This window comes from Pongo pygmaeus, chromosome 10 (genome assembly GCF_028885625.2).
Source record: "Pongo pygmaeus isolate AG05252 chromosome 10, NHGRI_mPonPyg2-v2.0_pri, whole genome shotgun sequence".
Classification (NCBI taxonomy): Eukaryota; Metazoa; Chordata; class Mammalia; order Primates; family Hominidae; genus Pongo; species Pongo pygmaeus.
The window spans coordinates 8,770,999-8,790,357 of record NC_072383.2 but is presented as its reverse complement, the minus strand read 5'-3'; the positions used below and the strand labels follow the sequence as shown (position 1 = coordinate 8,790,357).

General features: G+C 44.4%; 1 protein-coding gene across 1 annotated transcript in view; it reads right to left on the bottom strand.

The window, feature by feature from the left end:
- Positions 1-18,681, bottom strand: part of A2ML1 (alpha-2-macroglobulin like 1) — a 53,421-nt gene extending 34,740 nt beyond the window's left edge. Inside the window, exons 1-10 of the mRNA XM_054442298.1 lie at positions 18,602-18,681; positions 17,951-18,134; positions 17,434-17,596; positions 11,535-11,587; positions 6,599-6,619; positions 5,615-5,774; positions 4,937-5,021; positions 3,689-3,815; positions 2,802-2,916; positions 2,035-2,144 (exon numbers count right to left, since the gene is read on the bottom strand). Of these exons, the coding sequence (XP_054298273.1) occupies positions 2,035-2,144; positions 2,802-2,916; positions 3,689-3,815; positions 4,937-5,021; positions 5,615-5,774; positions 6,599-6,619; positions 11,535-11,587; positions 17,434-17,596; positions 17,951-18,134; positions 18,602-18,663 (1,080 nt within the window). The 5' untranslated portion in view covers positions 18,664-18,681. The remainder of the gene's footprint in view (positions 1-2,034; positions 2,145-2,801; positions 2,917-3,688; positions 3,816-4,936; positions 5,022-5,614; positions 5,775-6,598; positions 6,620-11,534; positions 11,588-17,433; positions 17,597-17,950; positions 18,135-18,601) is intronic.
- Positions 18,682-19,359: the final 678 nt, after the last annotated feature.

The window sequence follows — 19,359 nt, the reverse complement described above, 5'->3', positions numbered from 1 at the left end:
TTTGGAGTAAGCTTGAGTATGAGGTAAAGTGAAATATTAGGTTGGTGCAAACTAATTGCGGTTTTTGGCACTGAAAGTAATAACAGAATTTCTAAGAATACATTTCAGGGAAGAGTCCTGAAAAAGATAAATGTGATTCAAGCTTTTGAACTAGGATCTGTGAGGAACCGAAAAACAAACACAAGTAACAGCCCAGAGCAGAGCTAGATTTGCCAGTGGCTAATGAAGCTTTAGGGCTCTTCATTTGCACAGGCTCCTTCAAAGGTTCTGCACATTGTTTTGCTTTCTTTTTTCTTTCTTTCTTTCCTTCCTTCTTTCCTTCCCTCCTTTCTCTTTTTTTTTTTTTTGAGATGGAGTCTCAGTCTGTTGCCCAGGCTGGAGTGCAGTGGGATGATCTCGGCTCACTGCAACCTCCACCTCCTGGGTTCAAGCGATTCTCCTGCCTCAGCCTCCCGAGTAGCTGGGACTATAGGCCTGTGCCACCATACCTGGCTAATTTTTGTATTTTTAGTAGAGACGGGTTTTCACCATGTTGGTCAGGCTGGTCTCGAACTCCTGACCTCGTGATTCACCTGCCTCAGCTTCCCAAAGTGCTGGGATTACAGGCGTGAGCCATTGCGCCGAGTCTATTTTGCTTTCTTTTTCTTAAAGGGAATCCCCTACCCTCCCAAATTGTGTAATCCTTAGGCTCTAAAAATAATTTGCACCCACCCTTGGTCTAGAGAAATGATAACTGAGGAATAAGTGCATCTCTATGTGTGCAATATTATTGTGTGGACCAGTTGTACAAGAAGTAAAGAAAGATAAGCTGAACAAGAGGGAAATTCAGTTAGATATCAGAAAGAAAACACTAACAAAGAAAATTTAATTATGTATTTATCTTTTTTTTTTTTTGAGACAGTCTCACTCTATTGCCCAGGCTGGAGTGCAGTGGCATGATCTTAGCCCACTGCACCCTCTGCCTCCTGTGTTCAAGCAACTCTCGTGCCTCAGACTCTCAAGTAGCTGGGATTATAGGCATGCGCCACCATGCCTGGCTAATTTTTGTATTTTTAGTAGAGACAAGGTTTCACCATGTTGGCCAGGCTGGTCTCGAACTCTTGGTCTCAAGTGATCTGCCCACCTCAGCCTCCCAAAGTGCTAGGACTGCAGATGTGAGCCGTGAGCCACCATGCCCTGCCGGAAATTTTAAAATCTCTAAAGAAAATTGCTGGTTGGGCACAGTGGCTCACTCCTGTAATCCCAGCACTTTGGGAGGCCCAGGTGGACGGATCACCTGAGGTCAGGAGTTCAAGACCAGCCTGACCAACATGGAGAAACCCCATCTCTACTAAAAATACAAAATTAGCCAGGCATGGGGGCACATGCCTGTAATCCCAGCTACTCGGGAGGCTGAGACAGGAGAATCGCCTGAACCTGGGAGGTAGAGGTTGTGGTGAACAGAGATCGCGCCATTGCACTCCAGGCTGGGCAACAAGAGCAAAACTCTGTCTCAAAACAAAACAAAAAAAAACAGAAAGAAAAACAAAATTGCTTACAGAGCTATACATGGCTGTCAAGGAAAGTTTCATATTAACCTTGCCTAGATGCAGGAGACCAGGCTGGATGATTTCTCTAGAAACCCTGCAGCTCTTAAATATGAAGATTTAGACATTAGAAGATCAGCCCCTGGCATTAGAAAGACCCCTAAGGTGTCATTAATATTCAAGGCACTTCTTCTATGGGATTAGGGGCAGCACAGCATAGCGGGTGGAGAGTGTATACCCCGGAGGCAGGCTTCCTGGATTTGGTCATAGTTCCCATCTATTTGCTGATAACCTTGGAAAAATCACTTAGCCTCTGTTGCCTGTCTCGTTATCCATAAAATGTGGCCAATATAGTGTCTGCCTCATTGCATTATTGTAAAGATTAAAGTGAACACACGTAATGTACTTGGAACAGCACTAAGTTAGCTACATGGCAACGGCTGCAGGAAGGAGGCAAAGTAGATAGTTATGCATTTTTTTGTCTATGCAGAGAAAAGTTTTAACATACCTTCCCACTGAAGGGGAAATTTGGATGGTAAAAATTGCTGGTGTCTTCAAAGGTCATTGATCCCATTTGTGGAGAAATGTAGATATTCTGAGTGGCATTGGCCTCCACGCCTGCAGAGGGAAACCAGATGTATAAAGATCTAGGCACCTGATATTCTCATCTTCATGTTTAATGTCAAGTCTCTGAGAGAATGGTGGCAAAGGGATGAAGTTGAATGTATTTCTGGCCAAAGATCCAAACCAAGCTCACCTCCCCAATCTTTTGGAGAAGTATGTAGTGTTTCTTCTTTTTTTTTTTTTTTTTTTTTTTTAAGACGGAGTCTTACTCTGTCGCCCACGCTGAAGTGCAGTGGCACGATCTCGGCTCACTGCAAGCCGCCTCCTGTGTTTAAGCCATTCTCCTGCCTCAGCCTCCCGAGTAGCTGGGACTACAGGCGCCCGCCACCACGCCCGGCTAATTTTTTGTATTTTTAGTAGAGACAGGGTTTCACCGTGTTAGCCAGGATGGTCTCGATCTCCTGACCTCGTGATCTGCCCGTCTTGGCCTCCCAAAGTGCTGGGATTACAGGCGTGAGCCACCGCGCCCCACCCGTAGTATTTCTTACAGATGGCAAGATGGGATCTGGCATTTCCCTTTGACTATGAACTAGGAACAAGGTACCATCCAAACACAAGAGGGTAGGTCTTGTATCCTTGGAGTAAATCTGTCCCTGGGACCAGCCCTTTTTCTTTCTGTTTTCTTAATGAGCCAAGGAGTACCCTACTTACCTGTCCCCTCCTCCACAACAGTAGCCACAATACTGATTTGATGGCTGTACGCATATCCAATGAGGTCAAAGGTGGCCATGTCCACAGGTGCTGAGAAGCATCCTGTTTTGTCAGTCTAGTGAGGTGATCAAAGACAGGGATAGAGAGCAGATGAGGAATCTAATCTCTATGTCCATTTTATAACGTTCTGTAGAAGGAAATAATTTCTCATCTCCACACTTCAGTTTCTAATATAGAAAAACTCTCCTACAACATGAAGTATACACTTGCACATAGATAATCATGAAATGACTTTGAAGCTCCAAGATTTGGGAAAGGGAAAAAGAAATGACTTCAAAACTGGAAAATTGTACCTTACTGGGGTTTAGGTAAATTTCTTGGTTCCGAGGCAGACTCTAAAACACTCCCTATTTAGGATAAAGATCCCTGCTTTGTTCTTTGGAACTGGGATGATAATTCTGGGAAACACTTTCTACTTTGGGCTGTTTAGCTCTTTTCTAGATTGTTGCTTCCTTACTCTTTAGGACATGTGGATATGTTCTTTTTTTTTTTTTTTTTTTTGGTGGGAGAGGGGGAGAGTCTTGCTCTGTCACCCAGGCTGGAGTGCAGTGGCACCATCTCGGCTCATTGGAACCTCCGCCTCCCAGGTTCAAGTGATTCTCCTGTCTCAGCCTCCGAGTAGCTGGGATTTCAGGCGCACGCCACCACGCCCAGCTAATTTTTTGAATTTTTAATAGAGATGGGGCTTCACCATATTGGTCAGGCTGGTCTCAAACTCCTGACCTCGTAATCCGCCCATCTCGGCCTCCCAAAGTGCGTGCTGGGATGACAGGCGTGAGCCACCGTGCCCGGCCGATAGGTTCCTTTTTTACCTGTCATTTACTCACCTGTCCAGAGAGGTTCCTGCATTTGTCAGGTAGCTGTTCCTGTTCCACCTCTCGATACCAGTAAGTATTTGCCTTCTGACACACAGATACCTGCACTGCCCCTAGCATGGGCTTTCCATAGGTGTACCTAACCAAGAAAAGCATAAGGAGTCAGAGTTGGGAAATTCCACTTGAGATCCAACTCTTCCCCCGAACACCACTTCTTCCCTCTCACACTCCAGCCTCTGAAAGAAAGCTCTGACAATCCAGGCTAGTGCGGTGGCTCACACCTGTAATCCCAGCACTTTGGGAGGCCGAGGCAGGTGGATCACTTGAGGCCAGGGGTTCAAGACCAGCCTAGGCAACATGGCAAGACCCTGTCTCTACTAAAAATATAAAAATTTGCTGGGCATGGTGGCTCACACCTGTAATCCCAGCTTCTCTGGGAGGAAGAGGCAGGAGAATCACTTGAACCCAGGAGATGGAGGTTGCAGTGAGCCGAGATCTCCCCACTGCACTCCAGCATCCAGCATGGGTGACAGAGTGAGACTCTGTCTCAAAAAAAAAAAAAAAAAAGAAGAAGAAAGCAAGCTCTAACAATCCTACCTTTTTCTACCTCTCTTCCCTTTCCCTACTTTACTCGGTCTTAGAGTAGACCCAATTCCACAATTAGCACCATACTAAGGACAGAAACAGTATCTTTCTTTCTCCTGATCCCTATTTATCTATGGGATTCAATATTGTGTCTTGTAAAGACTAAATCAATAATACTATCTGAGTGAGCAATGGAAAAAAACAGCAGAAACACAACTATAAAATACGTTCTTGGCTGGGCACTGTGGCTCACACGTGTAATCCAACACTTTGGGAGGCCAAGGCGGGCAGATCACCTGAGGTCAGAAGTCTGAGACCAGCCTGGCCAACACGGTGAAACCCCATCTCTACTAAAAATACAAAAATTAGCCAGGCATGGTGGCACGCACCTGTGATCCCAGCTACTCTAGAGGTTGAGGCAGGAGAATCGCTTGAACCCATGAGGTGGAGGTTGCAGTGAGCCGAGATAATGTGATTGCACTCCAGCCTAGACAACAAGAGTGAAACTTCGTCTCAAAAAAAAAAAAAAAAAAAAAAAAGGTCTTGGATAAGCCATGAAAATTACATAAAATACCCCAAGTTTTGGCCCACCCATAATCCCACATCCCATGTCATTCCGTCATCATGTCTCTCCGTGCATTTTTAATCTCCACCAGATCAAGCTTCTGCTCTTACCTACAACAAATTTTTACTAAGAAAGATTCCTGCACCGTTGATAACTCCTTGGGTTCCACCACTTCCACCTTAAACTTCGGCAGCACTGAACAGAGTAAAAGGAGAAATGGAGAAAGAATTGGAGGAGGACTCAGTCAGACAGGCAGTGAGCAGAGGGGTATAAACACAGTGAGAATTAAATTAAATTAACGGATCTAATGAAGGAGGCATTATTTAGGTAGCATGTTCCTGAAGTAATTAGCTGGTTCAGCATCGATTCAAAAATGAATAAGTAATCCTTTCTCAGAGTAGATTTTACTCCACCTTTGCTGAATTTTTATTTTATTTTATTTTGATACGGAGTCTTGCTCTGTTGCCCAGGCTGGAGTGCAGTGGCCCGATCTCAGCTCACTGCAAGCTCCGCCTCCCAGGTTCACGCCGTTCTCCTGCCTCAGCCTCCCGAGTAGCTGGGACTACAGGCGCCTGCCACCACTCCGGCTAGTTTTTTGTATTTTTAGTAGAGATGGGGTTTCACTGTGTTAGCCAGGGTGGTCTCGATCTCCTGACCTCATGATCTGCCCGCCTCGGCCTCCCAAAGTCCTGGGATTACAGGCATGAGCCACTGCGCCGGGCCCCACCTTTGCTGATTTTAAGATGAGATTATGCCCAATACTTTGGCCTGTCCATTCTTCCACCTACCATATTCCTCCACACTGAAAGTGCCAAAGGTCTTGCCCTCAGCCACTGCCACGGTGTAGGTGCCCAGCATTGCCTCTGGTGCCAGTTGGAAGGACAGGTCTACAATGCCTTGCTCAGGTACCACTTCCAGCCACTGTGCAATCCTGTTGCTATTTGGATCCTGTCCAATAGAGAAACTGCATGATGTGCCTGCCTGTTTGCTTCCCAGTCTGCACTGCAAAACGCAGGTAAAGAAGCAAAAGGCAGGTAAAGAACCCCACCCATTGTTCATGACACCTGTGGTCTGTGTCCAGGAAGAGCAGCTCCCTGTGTTATTTAGAACTTTCTTTATGACGGAATGAGGTAAATATTTGTATAGATCCAGCCCTCATTTGGGAGGAAATCTTGTGGATTTTAATGATCAGACTGAGCCCTCTAAAGTGTTATCTCCAGTTTTAGAAAGTAGGACCCAGGATGTCATTTACAAAGAATGTTTACTCTGTTTCTGGTCACTATTAGGGGACAAGGCTGAGGAGATTGATTGTGAGATACCTAAAACATGGGTGATTTAATGGGAAAATGGAGGCAATATTGTGGAGAAATCACCCTCTAGATCCTTTCCTTTAAAACACTTCTCACAGGTGTTTATGTTATCATGTATCTGTTGAGAATGCTTATGGCAAGGGCTATTACCTTACACTAAGGGGAGTACAGAACCAAGCCTGGTTAAGTTGGCTGGGCACAGAGAAGTTAGGGGAATGAGAGAGCGGTGTAGTCATTACAGAGGCTGGTGTCCTTGTCTACTGAAATGTAGGTGTGAGAGACCAGGAGGGCAGAGGCAAGAGAGCAGGCACAGCTTAGGTGGATGTGGGTGCTCGGTGCTGGGCAGAGTCATGGGGCTCTGGGCCAAGATCTCAGAGTTGCTTCTGTCTTCAAGGTGTACCACCAAATTCTCATTCTTCCTCTTCCACAACTGACAGAGAAGAGAAAGAAACTTCCACTTACCTGTAGTTCCACCATGGAGTACTGAAAAGGAAAACCAGATAATGTGAGTTGAAGAAGGTTGACAGCAAACAGAATAAGTTTGCTGAAAGCAAAAGTTCACAAAGAATTCTTCCTTTCTCTCTTGCCCATTTCTTCATTTCTTCCTTTCTAAATGGCTCTTTTGTGCCCTGAAAAGAATAACAATGGAGGCACAGACTTCTTGGGAGAGAAACAAGGCAGGACGAGGGGAAGCGTGGGGGCAGGAATCTCAAAGGAATTGCCAGTCTCCAAAAGATTTGAAGAACTGGAGCATCAGACCAGTCTCAGTGCCCTGTGACTGAGCTCTTGCACAACAAACATGCCCTAAAAGAAGTATTAGCACCAGGGGATTCCTCAATGTTTAAACCTCGTCTTGGTAGCCAACCATCTCCTGGCCTCTTCCTTTGCCATCTGAATGCTTGTGGGCAGGAACCTTACTTTCAAGCCTTGCAAATAATTATTTTTAAAATTGTTTGAAATAGTTCCATTGGAGAATCATGTATCAGTTTCCTCAAGACAGTAGTTGCTAAATAGATGTGAAAACCATTAAGTTTGTGAGGAACAGGTCATTGTGCTTGCAACTAGATGAGATTGAAAGCTGGAATTCAGTGAATAGCAGGAGAGGGGCTCAGAGAGAGTGCAAAGGTATTCAGAAGAGAAGACCAGTTTGGATCTAACTTGGAAAGAAGAGAATGAAATCAAGACAGTGCTTGATTTTTTTATTCTTGGGCCAAATGTCATGTGATGCCAACCAGTGAAGAAGCTGAACCACTAAATACAAATATCAGCCTTGATATTAGGGATAATGGCAGTTCTTCAAAAAAAAGCCAAAAAATAAGGAGATATAAGGGTCAAGATGAGCTAGGACTTCCACAAACCTGGGCTATATAAACAGCAGGAGGAGAATATCACTAAGATTGCTATAGATTTCCATAAAGTCAAAACAAAACAAAACAAACAAAAAAAACACTTCTTTAGGCCAGGCAAGGTGGCTCTCACCTGTAATCCCAGCACTTAGGGAGGCTGAGGCAAGTGGATCACCTGAGGTCAGGAGTTCAAGACCAGCCTGGCCAACATGGTGAAACCCTATCTCTACTAAAAATACAAAAATTAGCCAGACACGGTGGCACACGCTTGTAACCTCAGCTACTCCGGAGGCTGAGGCAGAAGAATCACTTGAACCTGGACAGCAGAGGTTGCTTGAGCCGAGATCATGCCACTGCACTCCAGCCTGGGTGACAAAGTGACTCAAAAACAAAATACAAAACAACAACAAAAAACACTTAGATAACAAAGTACTTTTCTCACACAGGGATCAAGAATCAGGAAAGACATCAGTTGGCCAGAAATAGGCTCTGGAAGAAAATAAGTGTTTCACTAGGAAAGTAGCATTTCTGAGGCCAGGCATGGTGGCTCACGCCTATAATCCCAGCACTTTGGGAGGCTGAGGTGGGCAGATCACCTGAGGTCAGGAGTTTGAGACTAGCCTGAACAACATGGTAAAACCACATTTCTACTAAAAATACAAAATTAGCCAGATGTGGTGGTATGTTCTTGTAAACCCAACTACTCGGGAGGCTGAGGTGGGAGAATCCTTTAAACCCGGGAGGTGGAGGTTGCAGTGAGCTGAGATCCTGCTACTGCACTCCAGCCTGGGCAACACAGCGAAACTCTGTCTCAAAAAAAAAAAAAAGGAAAGTAGCATTTCCGACTGGAAGTTGCCTGGAGTTTCTGAATAACTGAGTATAGCAATCAAGTTACACAGGGTCAGTTAATATCAGGCTTACTTTACTTACTTTTCTTGTTTGGGGATTAAATATTGTGCTGTGTAAATGAAACCGACCTTGCAAAATTAAAACTGAGGAAATGATGACAGTAAAAGAAATCAGACCTAACCGACACTATCTTGCTTCTAAGCAGTTCCACTCCTCTCACCTTAGGTACCCCCACTACGCCCCCTCTCAGCAGGAAGAAGCCAGAGCAATCGACAGCCTTTTCCCATCTTCCTAGCCCACACCTGAAGATTAAGGTGTTATAAAACTCAAAGGGAGGGACTGAAGCCGCCTTTGCAAAATTATAACTGAGGAAACCATGAAAGTGAAAGAAGTCAGAACTAACCAACTCCATCTTGCTTCTAACTTTTAAGCTGTCCTTGTGGATTCCTGGGTGTTAAGCCAAACTAACTTTGGGAAGGAATTCAGTTCATGGTTTGACTCTGAAACAAAATTGATAACAGCCCTTTCCCAAAAAGACCCCCTTCTTGCCCAGGGTCCAGTCTGCCTTTGCAGGACTAACAAATTAACTACAAAATTAGAAATTACAGTTTAGGGATCATGCAGCCTCTGGCTCCAAGAGTCTGAACCTCCTCAAATTGCTCCTGGGGATAACATCACTGTTGTAAAACCTAAGATCAGTGCCTGAGATGTTTTGCAGACCCTGCATTCAGTGGATCAGCTGACACCACCCAGACCAGTAATCTGGCTCAACCAGTTCCGCCATCCCACCCAGGAGGAGGAAAACAGCAAGAAAACCTCACTTTGACCATCTATGAGTCCATCTCCAACCTGACCAATCAGCACTCCCCACTTCCCAAACCCCTGCCTGCCAAATTATCTTTAAAAACTCAATTTCCTGGCCAGGCACGGTGGCTTATGCCTGTAATCCCAGCACTTTGGGAGGCCGAGGCGGGTGGATCACTTGAGGTCAGGAGTTCAAGAACAGCCTAATCAACATGAAGAAACCCCGTCTCTACTAAAAATACAAAAATTAGCTGGGCGTGTTGGCGCATGCCTGTAATCCCAGCTACTTGGGAGGCTGAGGCAGGAGAATCAATTGAACCCAGGAGGCAGAGGTTGCAGTGAGCCGAGATCACGCCATTGCACTCCAGCCTAGGCAACAAGAGTGAAACTCTGTCTCAAAAAAACAAACAAACAAAAAAAAACTCGATTTCCAAATGCTCAAGGAGACTGATATTTGAGTAACAATAAAACTCCAGTCTCCCGCACAGCTGGCTCTGCGTGAGTTACTCTTTCTTCATTGCAATTTCCCCTGTCTGGATAAATCAGCCCTATCTAAGCAGCAAGCAAGGTGAACCCATTGGGTGGTTACATAAACACAATTTTTATTCTAGCTTTCTTGGTAGAATTCCTTTTGTTAATCTCGGTGTTTCAACTGAATTTGGAGGAGGGCTTGGCTAGAGAAAGAGTGGGGAGGAAGGAGTAATTTTACAAGAGAAAGAGAGCCTACTGCAGAAATCAGAACACCTGGAAGTAATCCCGCATCATTTGAATCAACGGGGGTAGTTAATGAGATCAACCCTGAGGGTAAGTGAGTCTAAAATAGTGCTGCTGCGGGCCACGCTTTGAACCCAGCACTTCCTTGTTGCAGCTCTAGAGAAAACAGTCTGTTAAGAAGTAAGCACTCAGGCCAGGTGCAGTGGCTCAGGCCTATAATCCCAACACTTTGGGAGACTGGAGCGACAGAGGCCAGGAGCTCAAGAACAGCCTGGGCAACAAGGTGAGACCCCCCAACTCTACAAAAAATAAAATAATTAGCCAGGTGTGGTGGTGCAAACCTGTGGTCCCAGCTACTGGGGAGACTGAGATGGGAAGATTACTTGAGCCCAGGGCAGGGTCAAAGCTGCAGTGAGCCATGACTGTGCCACTACACTCCAGCCTAGGTGACAGAATGAGACTTTGTCTTAAAATGTTAAAAAAAAAAAAAAGTAAGAAGTACCCAACATTATACTGAACTCCTACCAAGGAAAAGCTACAGGTGATGGGAAGTAGGAACTAAAAGGAAATCTATATTGGGAAAGAGAGCAGCAGATAGGGCATTACTAATCATGACAAGCTAATAACTTCCCTGCACATAGGGAAAGGAAACAGCAGCTCTGAGAACATGGAGACAGAAAATGGAAATCATGCTTTCTCTATGTTTATCTCTAAAAGTTTCATTTGAATACACAGGCTATGACAGACGGAGGAGGAAGAAAGCAGGGGTGTCCGGGAGGTAAGTGTCTCAGAAGCATGTAGAAATGACACATGCTCCAACTTGAAATCAAACCTATTGTAAGGTTTATGATTCTAGGGATGGGGAGTCCAAGGAAATATCAAATACTCGCAAAATGTTGCTACATTTTAACATTTGGCGTGTATTTATTTAATGTTGCCTTAAGAGAATTACCTACTTCGTAAATTATTTTGCCTCATAGAAACAGAGTGGAAGCGGACATTCTCCTTTCTGCCTTAAAAAAATTCAGACATTCTCCTTTCTGCCTTAAAAAAAAAATACTTTTGTCAGTCCTGAAGAGAAGGTCTTGAAGTTTGCGAAAACTCTTAAACTGAAAGGGGGCTGAATGTGGTGGCTGTTGTCTGTAATCCCAGCACTTTGGGAGGCCGAGGTGGGTGGAACACTTGAGGTCAGGAGTTTGAGACCAGCCTGGCCAACATGGTGTAACCCTGTTTTTACTAAAAATACAAAAATTAGCCGAGCGTGGTGGTGCGTGACTGTAATTCCAACTATGTGGGAGGCCGAGGCAGGAGAATTGCTTGAACCCAGGAGGCAGAGGTTGTAGTGAGCTGAGGTCACACCATTGCACTCCTGCCTGGGCCGCAGAGCGAGACTCTGTCTCTAAATAAACAAATAAATAAAATGACAAGGAGCATAACCATCTCTCAAGAACCTGATTAATGTGTAGATACTGAAGCTGAGAACTGGTTACCTCTGCTTATTCCTAGGCTGATTTAGGCTAGCTCCCTGAGGCTAGTCCAGTACTTCCAGTCCTACACACACAGCAGTCTCCAACCCAGAGGGCCTCGCCTTGCCACACCCAGGCTGAGAGGACTTCCACCCTAGAGAATCTCTCATCCTTTTCCCTATTCTCTCTGCGCCACTCCTTTTCCTCCTCCCAACTCACCTTGTCATTCACTGGAATGAAGTTGCTATCCATGGTGACAATGCGGAAATACACTGGAAAGAAACCGGCATCATTAGCAAAGCAGCTGTTTCCTGGCTCAGAATTTTTTTTTTTTTTTTTGAAACAGGGTCTCACTGTGTCACCCAGATTGGAGTGCAGTGGCACAACCGTGGCTCCCTGCAGCCTCAAACTCCTGGGCTCAAGTGATTCTCCCACCCCAGCCTCCAGAGTAGCTGGGACCACAGGCAGGTGCCAACACACTTGGCTAATTTTTGTAGCGACATGGTTTCACCATGTTGGCCAGGCTGGTCTGGAACTCCTGACCTCAATTGATCCACCTGCCTTGGCCTCTCAAAGTGCTGGGATTATAGGCCTGAGCCACCGCACCTGGCCTCCTGCTCAGAATCTTTCCTCCATCCCTCCTCCCTCCTCACACATGCTCTGAGTCAGCAAAACCCCAACAGGTTTTACGTTTTTACAAAACCCACTCTGAGAGTGAAGTAAAGGCCAAACACAGGACTGGAGCTCAGGAGGCAGAGCAAGAGGCAGAATAGAAGCATCCATTGACCACCCTCCTCATCCCCCACAGGAACACCAAACTGAACAACTGTCCACACAAAACAGCACCGTCATCAGAACTAAAAATCAGATGAGTGATCACAGTGCCTGGTTTTAACTTCATATCACTGAAAGAGGCACTGAAGAGGGTAGAAAAGACACACTTGAATTGCTGATTCACCCCGCTCCCCGCCATCCCCCAGCAGTGACTGTGTGGGACAGAGGCAGAATCGATGAACTTGAGGGAGAGAGAGCACAGTGACTGTGGGACTTGGCATTGGAACTCAGTGCTGCCCAATCACAGGGGAAAGCACACAGGGCAGAACTCAGCCAGCGCCGATGGAGGGAGCATTTAGACCAGCCTTAGCCAGGGGTGAATTGCCCAGCCCAGCAATTGGAAGCTGAGTTCCGATTAGCCCCTGGGGCTCTGAATAATCAGCAGTGATAGCCGGGCAGTACTTGTCGTGGGCCTTGGGTGAGGCTCAGAGACTTGTTGGCTTCCAGTGATTCAGCACATTCCAACCTGTGGTGACTATGGGGAGAGATTCCTTCTACTTAAGGAGAGGGAAGAGTCAAGGGGACTTTGTCTTGCAGCTTAGGTACCAGCTCAGCCACAGTGGGGTAGAGCACCAAGCAGGCCCTTGGGGTCCCCAATTATGGGCCGTGGCTCTTGGATGGCATTTCTGGACCTGCTGTTTGTCAGAGGAGAGCTCGCTGCCCTGAAAAGAGAGTCCCAGGCCAGGCACCATTCACCACAAACTGGTGAAAGGAGCCCTTGGGCCTCGAGAGAACACTGGAAGTATCCAGGCAGTACTCCCATGGGCCTGGAGCAGCGGTGGCCACCGGGAGAGACTCCTCTGTGGAAAGGGGAAGGAAGAGGGGGAAGGACTCTGTCTTGTGGCTTGGGTGCCAACTCAGCTGCAGTAGAACAGAACACCAGGTAGATTCCTAAGGTTTCTGACTCCAGGTTCTGGCTCGCAGATAACATCTCTGGACCTTCCCAGGGTCATGGGGAACTCAACACCCTGAAGGGGAGGACACAAGCCTGGCTGGCTTTGTCATCTGCTGACTGTAGAACCCTAGGGCCTTGAGCAAACATAGGCAGTAGACAGGTACTGGTTACCACAGGTCTTGGGTGAGACACAGTACAGTGCTGGCTTCAGATCTGACCCAGTGCAGTCCCAATGCTGGTGGCCACAAGGGTGCTTGTGTCACCCCTCTCTCCAGGCACCTCAGCACAAAGAGAGAAACTCTGTTTGTTTTGGAGAAAATAAGGGAAGAGAACAAGAGTCTCCACCTGGTAATCTGGAATTCTTCCAGGTCTTATCCAAGACCATAGAGGAGGTACCTCTATGAGCCTTCAAGAGTCACAGAGATACTGAGCATGGTGTCCTCCATAATGCAGATGAACTGCAGAGTCCAAACACTTAGATTACAACACCCAAGTCCCTTCAAATACCTGGAAAGTCTGCCCAAGGAGGACAGGTACAAACAAGTCCAGAATGCAAAGACTACAATAAAATACTTAACTCTTTAATGCCCAGACACCAATGAACATCCACATCAAGACCATTTTGGAAAAAATTACCTCACCAGATGAACTAAATAAGGCACCAGCAACCAATCTCACAGAAACAAAGATAGTGATCTTTCAGATCAAGAATTCAAAATAGCTGTTTTGAGGAAACTCAACAAAATTTTAGATAACACAGAGAAGGAATTCAGAATCCAATCAGATAAATTTAACAAAGAGAAAAAAAGAGGTATTGACTTAAAGAGGAGGTAGAGAGAGAAAATGAGATGAGATGGAAAGTTTATTCAAAGTGAAAATGACAGAGAACTTTCCAAACCTAGAGAAAGATATCAATATTATTATTATTATTTGAGACAGTCTCGCTCTGTTGCCCAGGCTGGAGTGCAGTAGTATGATCTTGGCTCACTGCAACCTCCGCCTCCCTGGTTCAAGAGATTCTTCTGCCTCAGCCTCCCCAGTAGCTGGGATTGCAGGCACAGGCCACCATGCTTGGCTAATTTGGTATTTTTAGTAGAGACAGGGTTTTGCCATGTTGGCCAGGCTGGTCTCGAACTACTCACCTCAGGTGATTTGCCCACCTCAGCCTCCCAAAGTGGTGGGATTACAAGCATGAGCCACCCAGCCCAGCTGAGAAATATATCAATATTAAGTACAAGATTATAGAACACCAAGCAGATTTAACCCAAACGAGTCTCCCTCAAGACATTCAATAATCAAACTCCCAAACATCAAGGAATAAAAAAAAAAAAAAAGAATCCTAAAAGTGCAAGAGGACAGACATGGTGGCTTACGCCTGTAATCCCAGCACTTTGGGAGGCCGAGTGGGGGGGATAGCTTGATGTCAGGAGTTGGAGACCACCCTGGCCAACATGGTGAAACCCTGTCTCTACTGAAAATACAAAAATTAGCCAGGCGTGGTGGCGCTCACCTGTAATCCCAGCTACTTGGGAGGCTGAGGCAGGAGAATCACTTGAACCCAGGAGGCAGAGGCTGCAATGAGCAACCATTTATTGCATTCCAGCCTGGGCGACAGAATGAGACTCCATCTCAAAAAACAAAACAAATGAACAAATACAAAAATTAGCCGGGCATGGTGGCACGTGCCTGTACTCCCAGCTACTTGGGATGCTGAAACACAAGAATCACTTGAACCCAGGAGGCGGAGGCTGCAGTAAGCAGTGATCCCGCCACTGCACTCCAGAGCCTGGGCAACAGAGGGAGACTCTCTCTCAAAAACAAAAAAAAAATTCAGTAACATTTCTATATGCCAACAGGGAACAATCTGAAAAAGAAATTAAGAAAGATAATTCCATTTACAATAGCTATAAATAATATAAAATACCTAGGAATAAACTTTACCAAAAAAGTGAAAGATCTCAACAATAAAAACTATAAAATACTGATGAAAGAAATTGAAGAGGACACACAAAAACATGAAAAGAGATTTCATGTTTCTGGATTGGAAGAACTGATATTGTTAAAATTCCATACTACCTAAGGCAATCTACAGATTCAATGCAATCCCTATCAGAATACTAATGACGTTCTTCACAGAAATTCTACATCCTAAATCTTAGGACTTTTGTAAAAAAAAAAAATCATAAAATTTTTATGGAACCACAAAAGACCTAAAATAGCCAAATCTATTCTGAACAAAAAGAACAAAGCTGGAAGAATCACATTACATGATTTCAAACTATACTGCAAAGCTATAGTAACCAAAACAACATGGTACTGGCATAAAAACAAACACATAGACCAATGGAACAGAATAGAGAACCCAGAAACAAATCCACACGTCTACAGTGAACTCATTTTTGACAAAGGTGATAAGAGTATACACTGGAGAAAGGACAGGCTCTTCAATAAATGGTGCTGGGAAAATTGGATATCCATATGCAGAAGAATGAAACTAGACCCTCATCTCTCTCCATATAGAAAAATCAAGTCAAAATGGATGAAAGATTTAAATCTAATACCTCAATCTATGAAAGTATTATATGTAAGAAAACCTTGGGGAAACTCTCCAGAACATTGGTCTGGGCAAAGATTTCTTGAGTAATACCCAAGGAGCACAGGAAACCAAAGCAAAAATGGACAAACGGGATCACATCAAGTTAAAAAGCTTCTGCACAGCAAAGGAAATAATCAACAAAGAGACAACCCACAGAATGAAAGAAAATATTTGCAAACTACCCATCTGACAAGGGATTAATAACCAGAATATATAAGGAGCTCAGACAGCTGTATAGGAAAACATCTAGTAATCAGATTAAAGAATGGGCAAAAAGATCTGAATAGACATTTCTCAAAAGAAGACATACAAATGGCAAACAGGTATATAAAAAAGGTGCTCAAATCATTGACTGTCAGAGAAATGTAAATCAAAACTACAATGAGATATTATCTCATCCCAGTTAAAATGGCTTTTTTCCAAAAGACAAACAATAACGCTGGTGAGGATGGGGAGAAAAGAGAACCCTCATACACTGTTGGTGGGAATGTAAATTAGTACAACCACTATGGAGAACAGTTTGGAGGTTTCTGAAAAAAACTAAAAATAGAGCTTCCATATAATCCTGCAAGCCCACTGCTAAGTATATATACAAAAGAAAGGAAATCAGTATATCAAAGAGCTATCTGCACTGCCATGTTTATTGCATCAGTATTCACAATAGCCAAGATATGGAAGCAACCTAAGTGTCTATGAACAGATGATAAAAAATGGATTAAAAAATGTGGTACACATACATAATGGAGTACTATCCACCCATAAAAAAGAAAGAGACCCCATCCTTTGCAACAGCATGAATGGAACAGGAGGTCATTATGTTAAGTAAAATAAACCAGACACAGAAAGACAAACTTTGCATGTTCTCACTTATTTGTGGGAGCTAAAAATTAAAACAATTGAACTCATGGAGATAGAGAATAGAATAATAATTTTTAAGTGTGTGGAAAAAATAAGGTAAAAGGAAAAAAATTTTTTTAAAAGAACAGAATGATGGTTACCAGATGCTGGGAAGGCTAGTGGTAGGCAGGGTGAGGGGTGGGGTGGGAATGGTTAATGGGTACAAAAATATATTTAGATAGAATGAATAAGATCTAGGGATCTTGTAGTTTTTAGCACAATAGAGTGACTACAGTCGACAATAATTTATTGCACATTTAAAAATTACTAAGAGAGTATAACTGGATTGTTTGTAATACAAGGAAATGATAAATGCTTGAGGTGATGGATACACATGTACCCTGATGTAATGATTACACATTGTGTGTGTGTATAAAAATATCTCATCTACCCCATAAATATATATACACCAGCTATGTACCCAGAAAAATTTTAAATAAAAAAATTAAAAAACCCAAACATAGTTTCTTTTCAGGGTGCCTGACTTTGAAATCCCAGAATGAAGTGCCCCTGTAAGGACGAATGAACAAATACAAAAAAAAAAAAAAAAAAAAAAAAAACCCAGTAGCTCAAGCCAAATGCCCTCAGTGCTTTCTTAGCCATTTACAAGCAACTTGTTGTAAGGCCCAGCAACCCAGTTTTACTTGCCAAATTCTATTCCAGAAGAAATGTGTACTTTTGTTTCAGATACACACACAGTAGCAACCCCCACCTACTTCTCTTGCTTGTGTAGCACAGCATGTATTCAACACTTGTAATACTTAATCCCCCCAGATTTTCTTCTCTTCTGCACTCCTTGTTTCCAAAGCCTACTATCAAACCCCAAATCCCCTCTTTACCCCTGTGCACAGCGGTTTCCCCAGGTTTTAGTCGAACCTCAAATATGTGACTCTTACCTTGCTGCCCTGGGGTGTAGACAGGTTTGTCAGTCTGTACAAAGGTGCCACTCCCCTGCCTCTGAATTAGAACCTTTTTCTTCTCCTCAAAGCTGATGTTATTTCCAACTCCCGACACCCCGATTGTGGCCACTTCTTCTGTGCCACCAGCAGGAGGTGGTACCTGACCAAGAAAGGGGACTTCTGGGGAGGAGTAAGGGATTGAGGGAACAGAATCAACCGGTCTCAACCCAACAGTGAGTTAAAGGAAAGAGCTGAGTTAGATGGGGGTAGCAAGGATAGAGACATAAAACAAATTACCAGGAGGAAGAATTAAGCTCAGGAACTAAAGGGAGAAATCCTAGGTCAAGGAAACTGTGGGTGAGTTATAGCCGGGGATTGAGGTTAAGTTGAGAAAAAATAGGTTTAGAGGCCGTGGCAAAAGAGAACAGAAATTATACTTAAAGTAGATTATAGTGAGCCTAGGGAGGAGAATAGGCAAGTAAGGGATTCGAGTTAGGGCTGAGTCTGTGCTTACAAGAAAGGAGATACAATGTAAGTGCCTCTTCTTCAGTCCAGAGTGTTCTAGCAACTTCTGGGTCTTGTCCTTGGTCTCCAGAGTAACCGTGAATTTAACATCACAGTACCCAGGGCTCAGGTCCAAACAAACCTTCTGAACGGAGGGGAAATTTAGCCGGGCTGGTAATGTCACCAGGTAGTTTCTATTAAAGGAACAGAAGGATTTCAGGGCAGTAATGATTCATTCTCTCGAGGAAAAATTCAGCACTCTCCTAAGCGCTCAGCATGTAGCAGTGAATTAGACCAAGCCCCTGCCTTCCTTATGCACCTCATTTTCTACAAGAAGCAGAGAAGCAACTACTCAGTGCACAGTCCTAAACTTCCACCATCAGGAGGCCCTCACCGAGAACATACGCCTAGAGCACCAAGGAGGAAATTAGGCCTATTTCAGAAAACAGGGCACATTTTAATATTTATCTTTTTTAGAGCTTCCTCTGCATGCCTCAGCCTTCCTCTCTGGATAAAGGATCAGTGGAACCAAAGAAGAGAAAAAAGGAGGAGGAAATTAAGATAAACCAAAATTGATCTCCCCATCTCCATATAAATGTTTGAGAAAGTTAGGCGAAGAAGCCGCTGCCCTAATAAACCAATTCTGACACCAAGCACTCACGGAAGTTCTTCTGCAATGGCTAGCGATAGGGCCAACATTCCTAGAAGGAGCTGAGCCCACATCTTTGTGGGTGAGACAGATTTTCCAGGGTCAGGGGCAGAGATCCGCTCTGAGTAGCTTTATATACTAACTCCAGGTAGGGTGTGCAGCGATGACTGATGCTATAGTCAGTCACCTCCTGGCACCTGGAACATAGGAGGACTGTGTTCCTCCTTCTCTAACCACCGGGTTAGCTGGTGGACCAGGGTAGGGCCACTATTCACTTCTTTAAAGTTGTTTCTTCCTGGAACATCCATACTGGTTCAGCCAGTTTTGGGGGAAAACCAGAACTGAGTATTCATAATGGTAAAGCTCTCAGAACATATTTTAAACTCCTCCCTTTTTTTCTGGTTTCATTCCAATTCCTGTTCTCATTTAATGTCCTTATTTTCTTTTATTATTCAATTAAGTTATAGTTGGGAACACGGGTTTAAGAACAGTATCAATAGAAAAGCAGTAAACTTGGCCGGTCACAGTGGCTCACGCCTGTAATCCCAGCACTTTGGGAGGTCGAGGTGGGCAGATCACCAGGTCAGCAGTTCAAGACCAGCCTGGCCAACATAGTAAAACCCTGTCTCTACTAAAAATACAAAAAAAAAAAAAAAAAAAAAATTAGCTGGGCATAGTGGTGGGTGCTTGTAGTCCCAGCTACTTGGGAGGCTGAGGCAGGAGAATCGCTTGAACCTGGGAGGTGGAGGTTGCAGTGAGCCGAGATCATG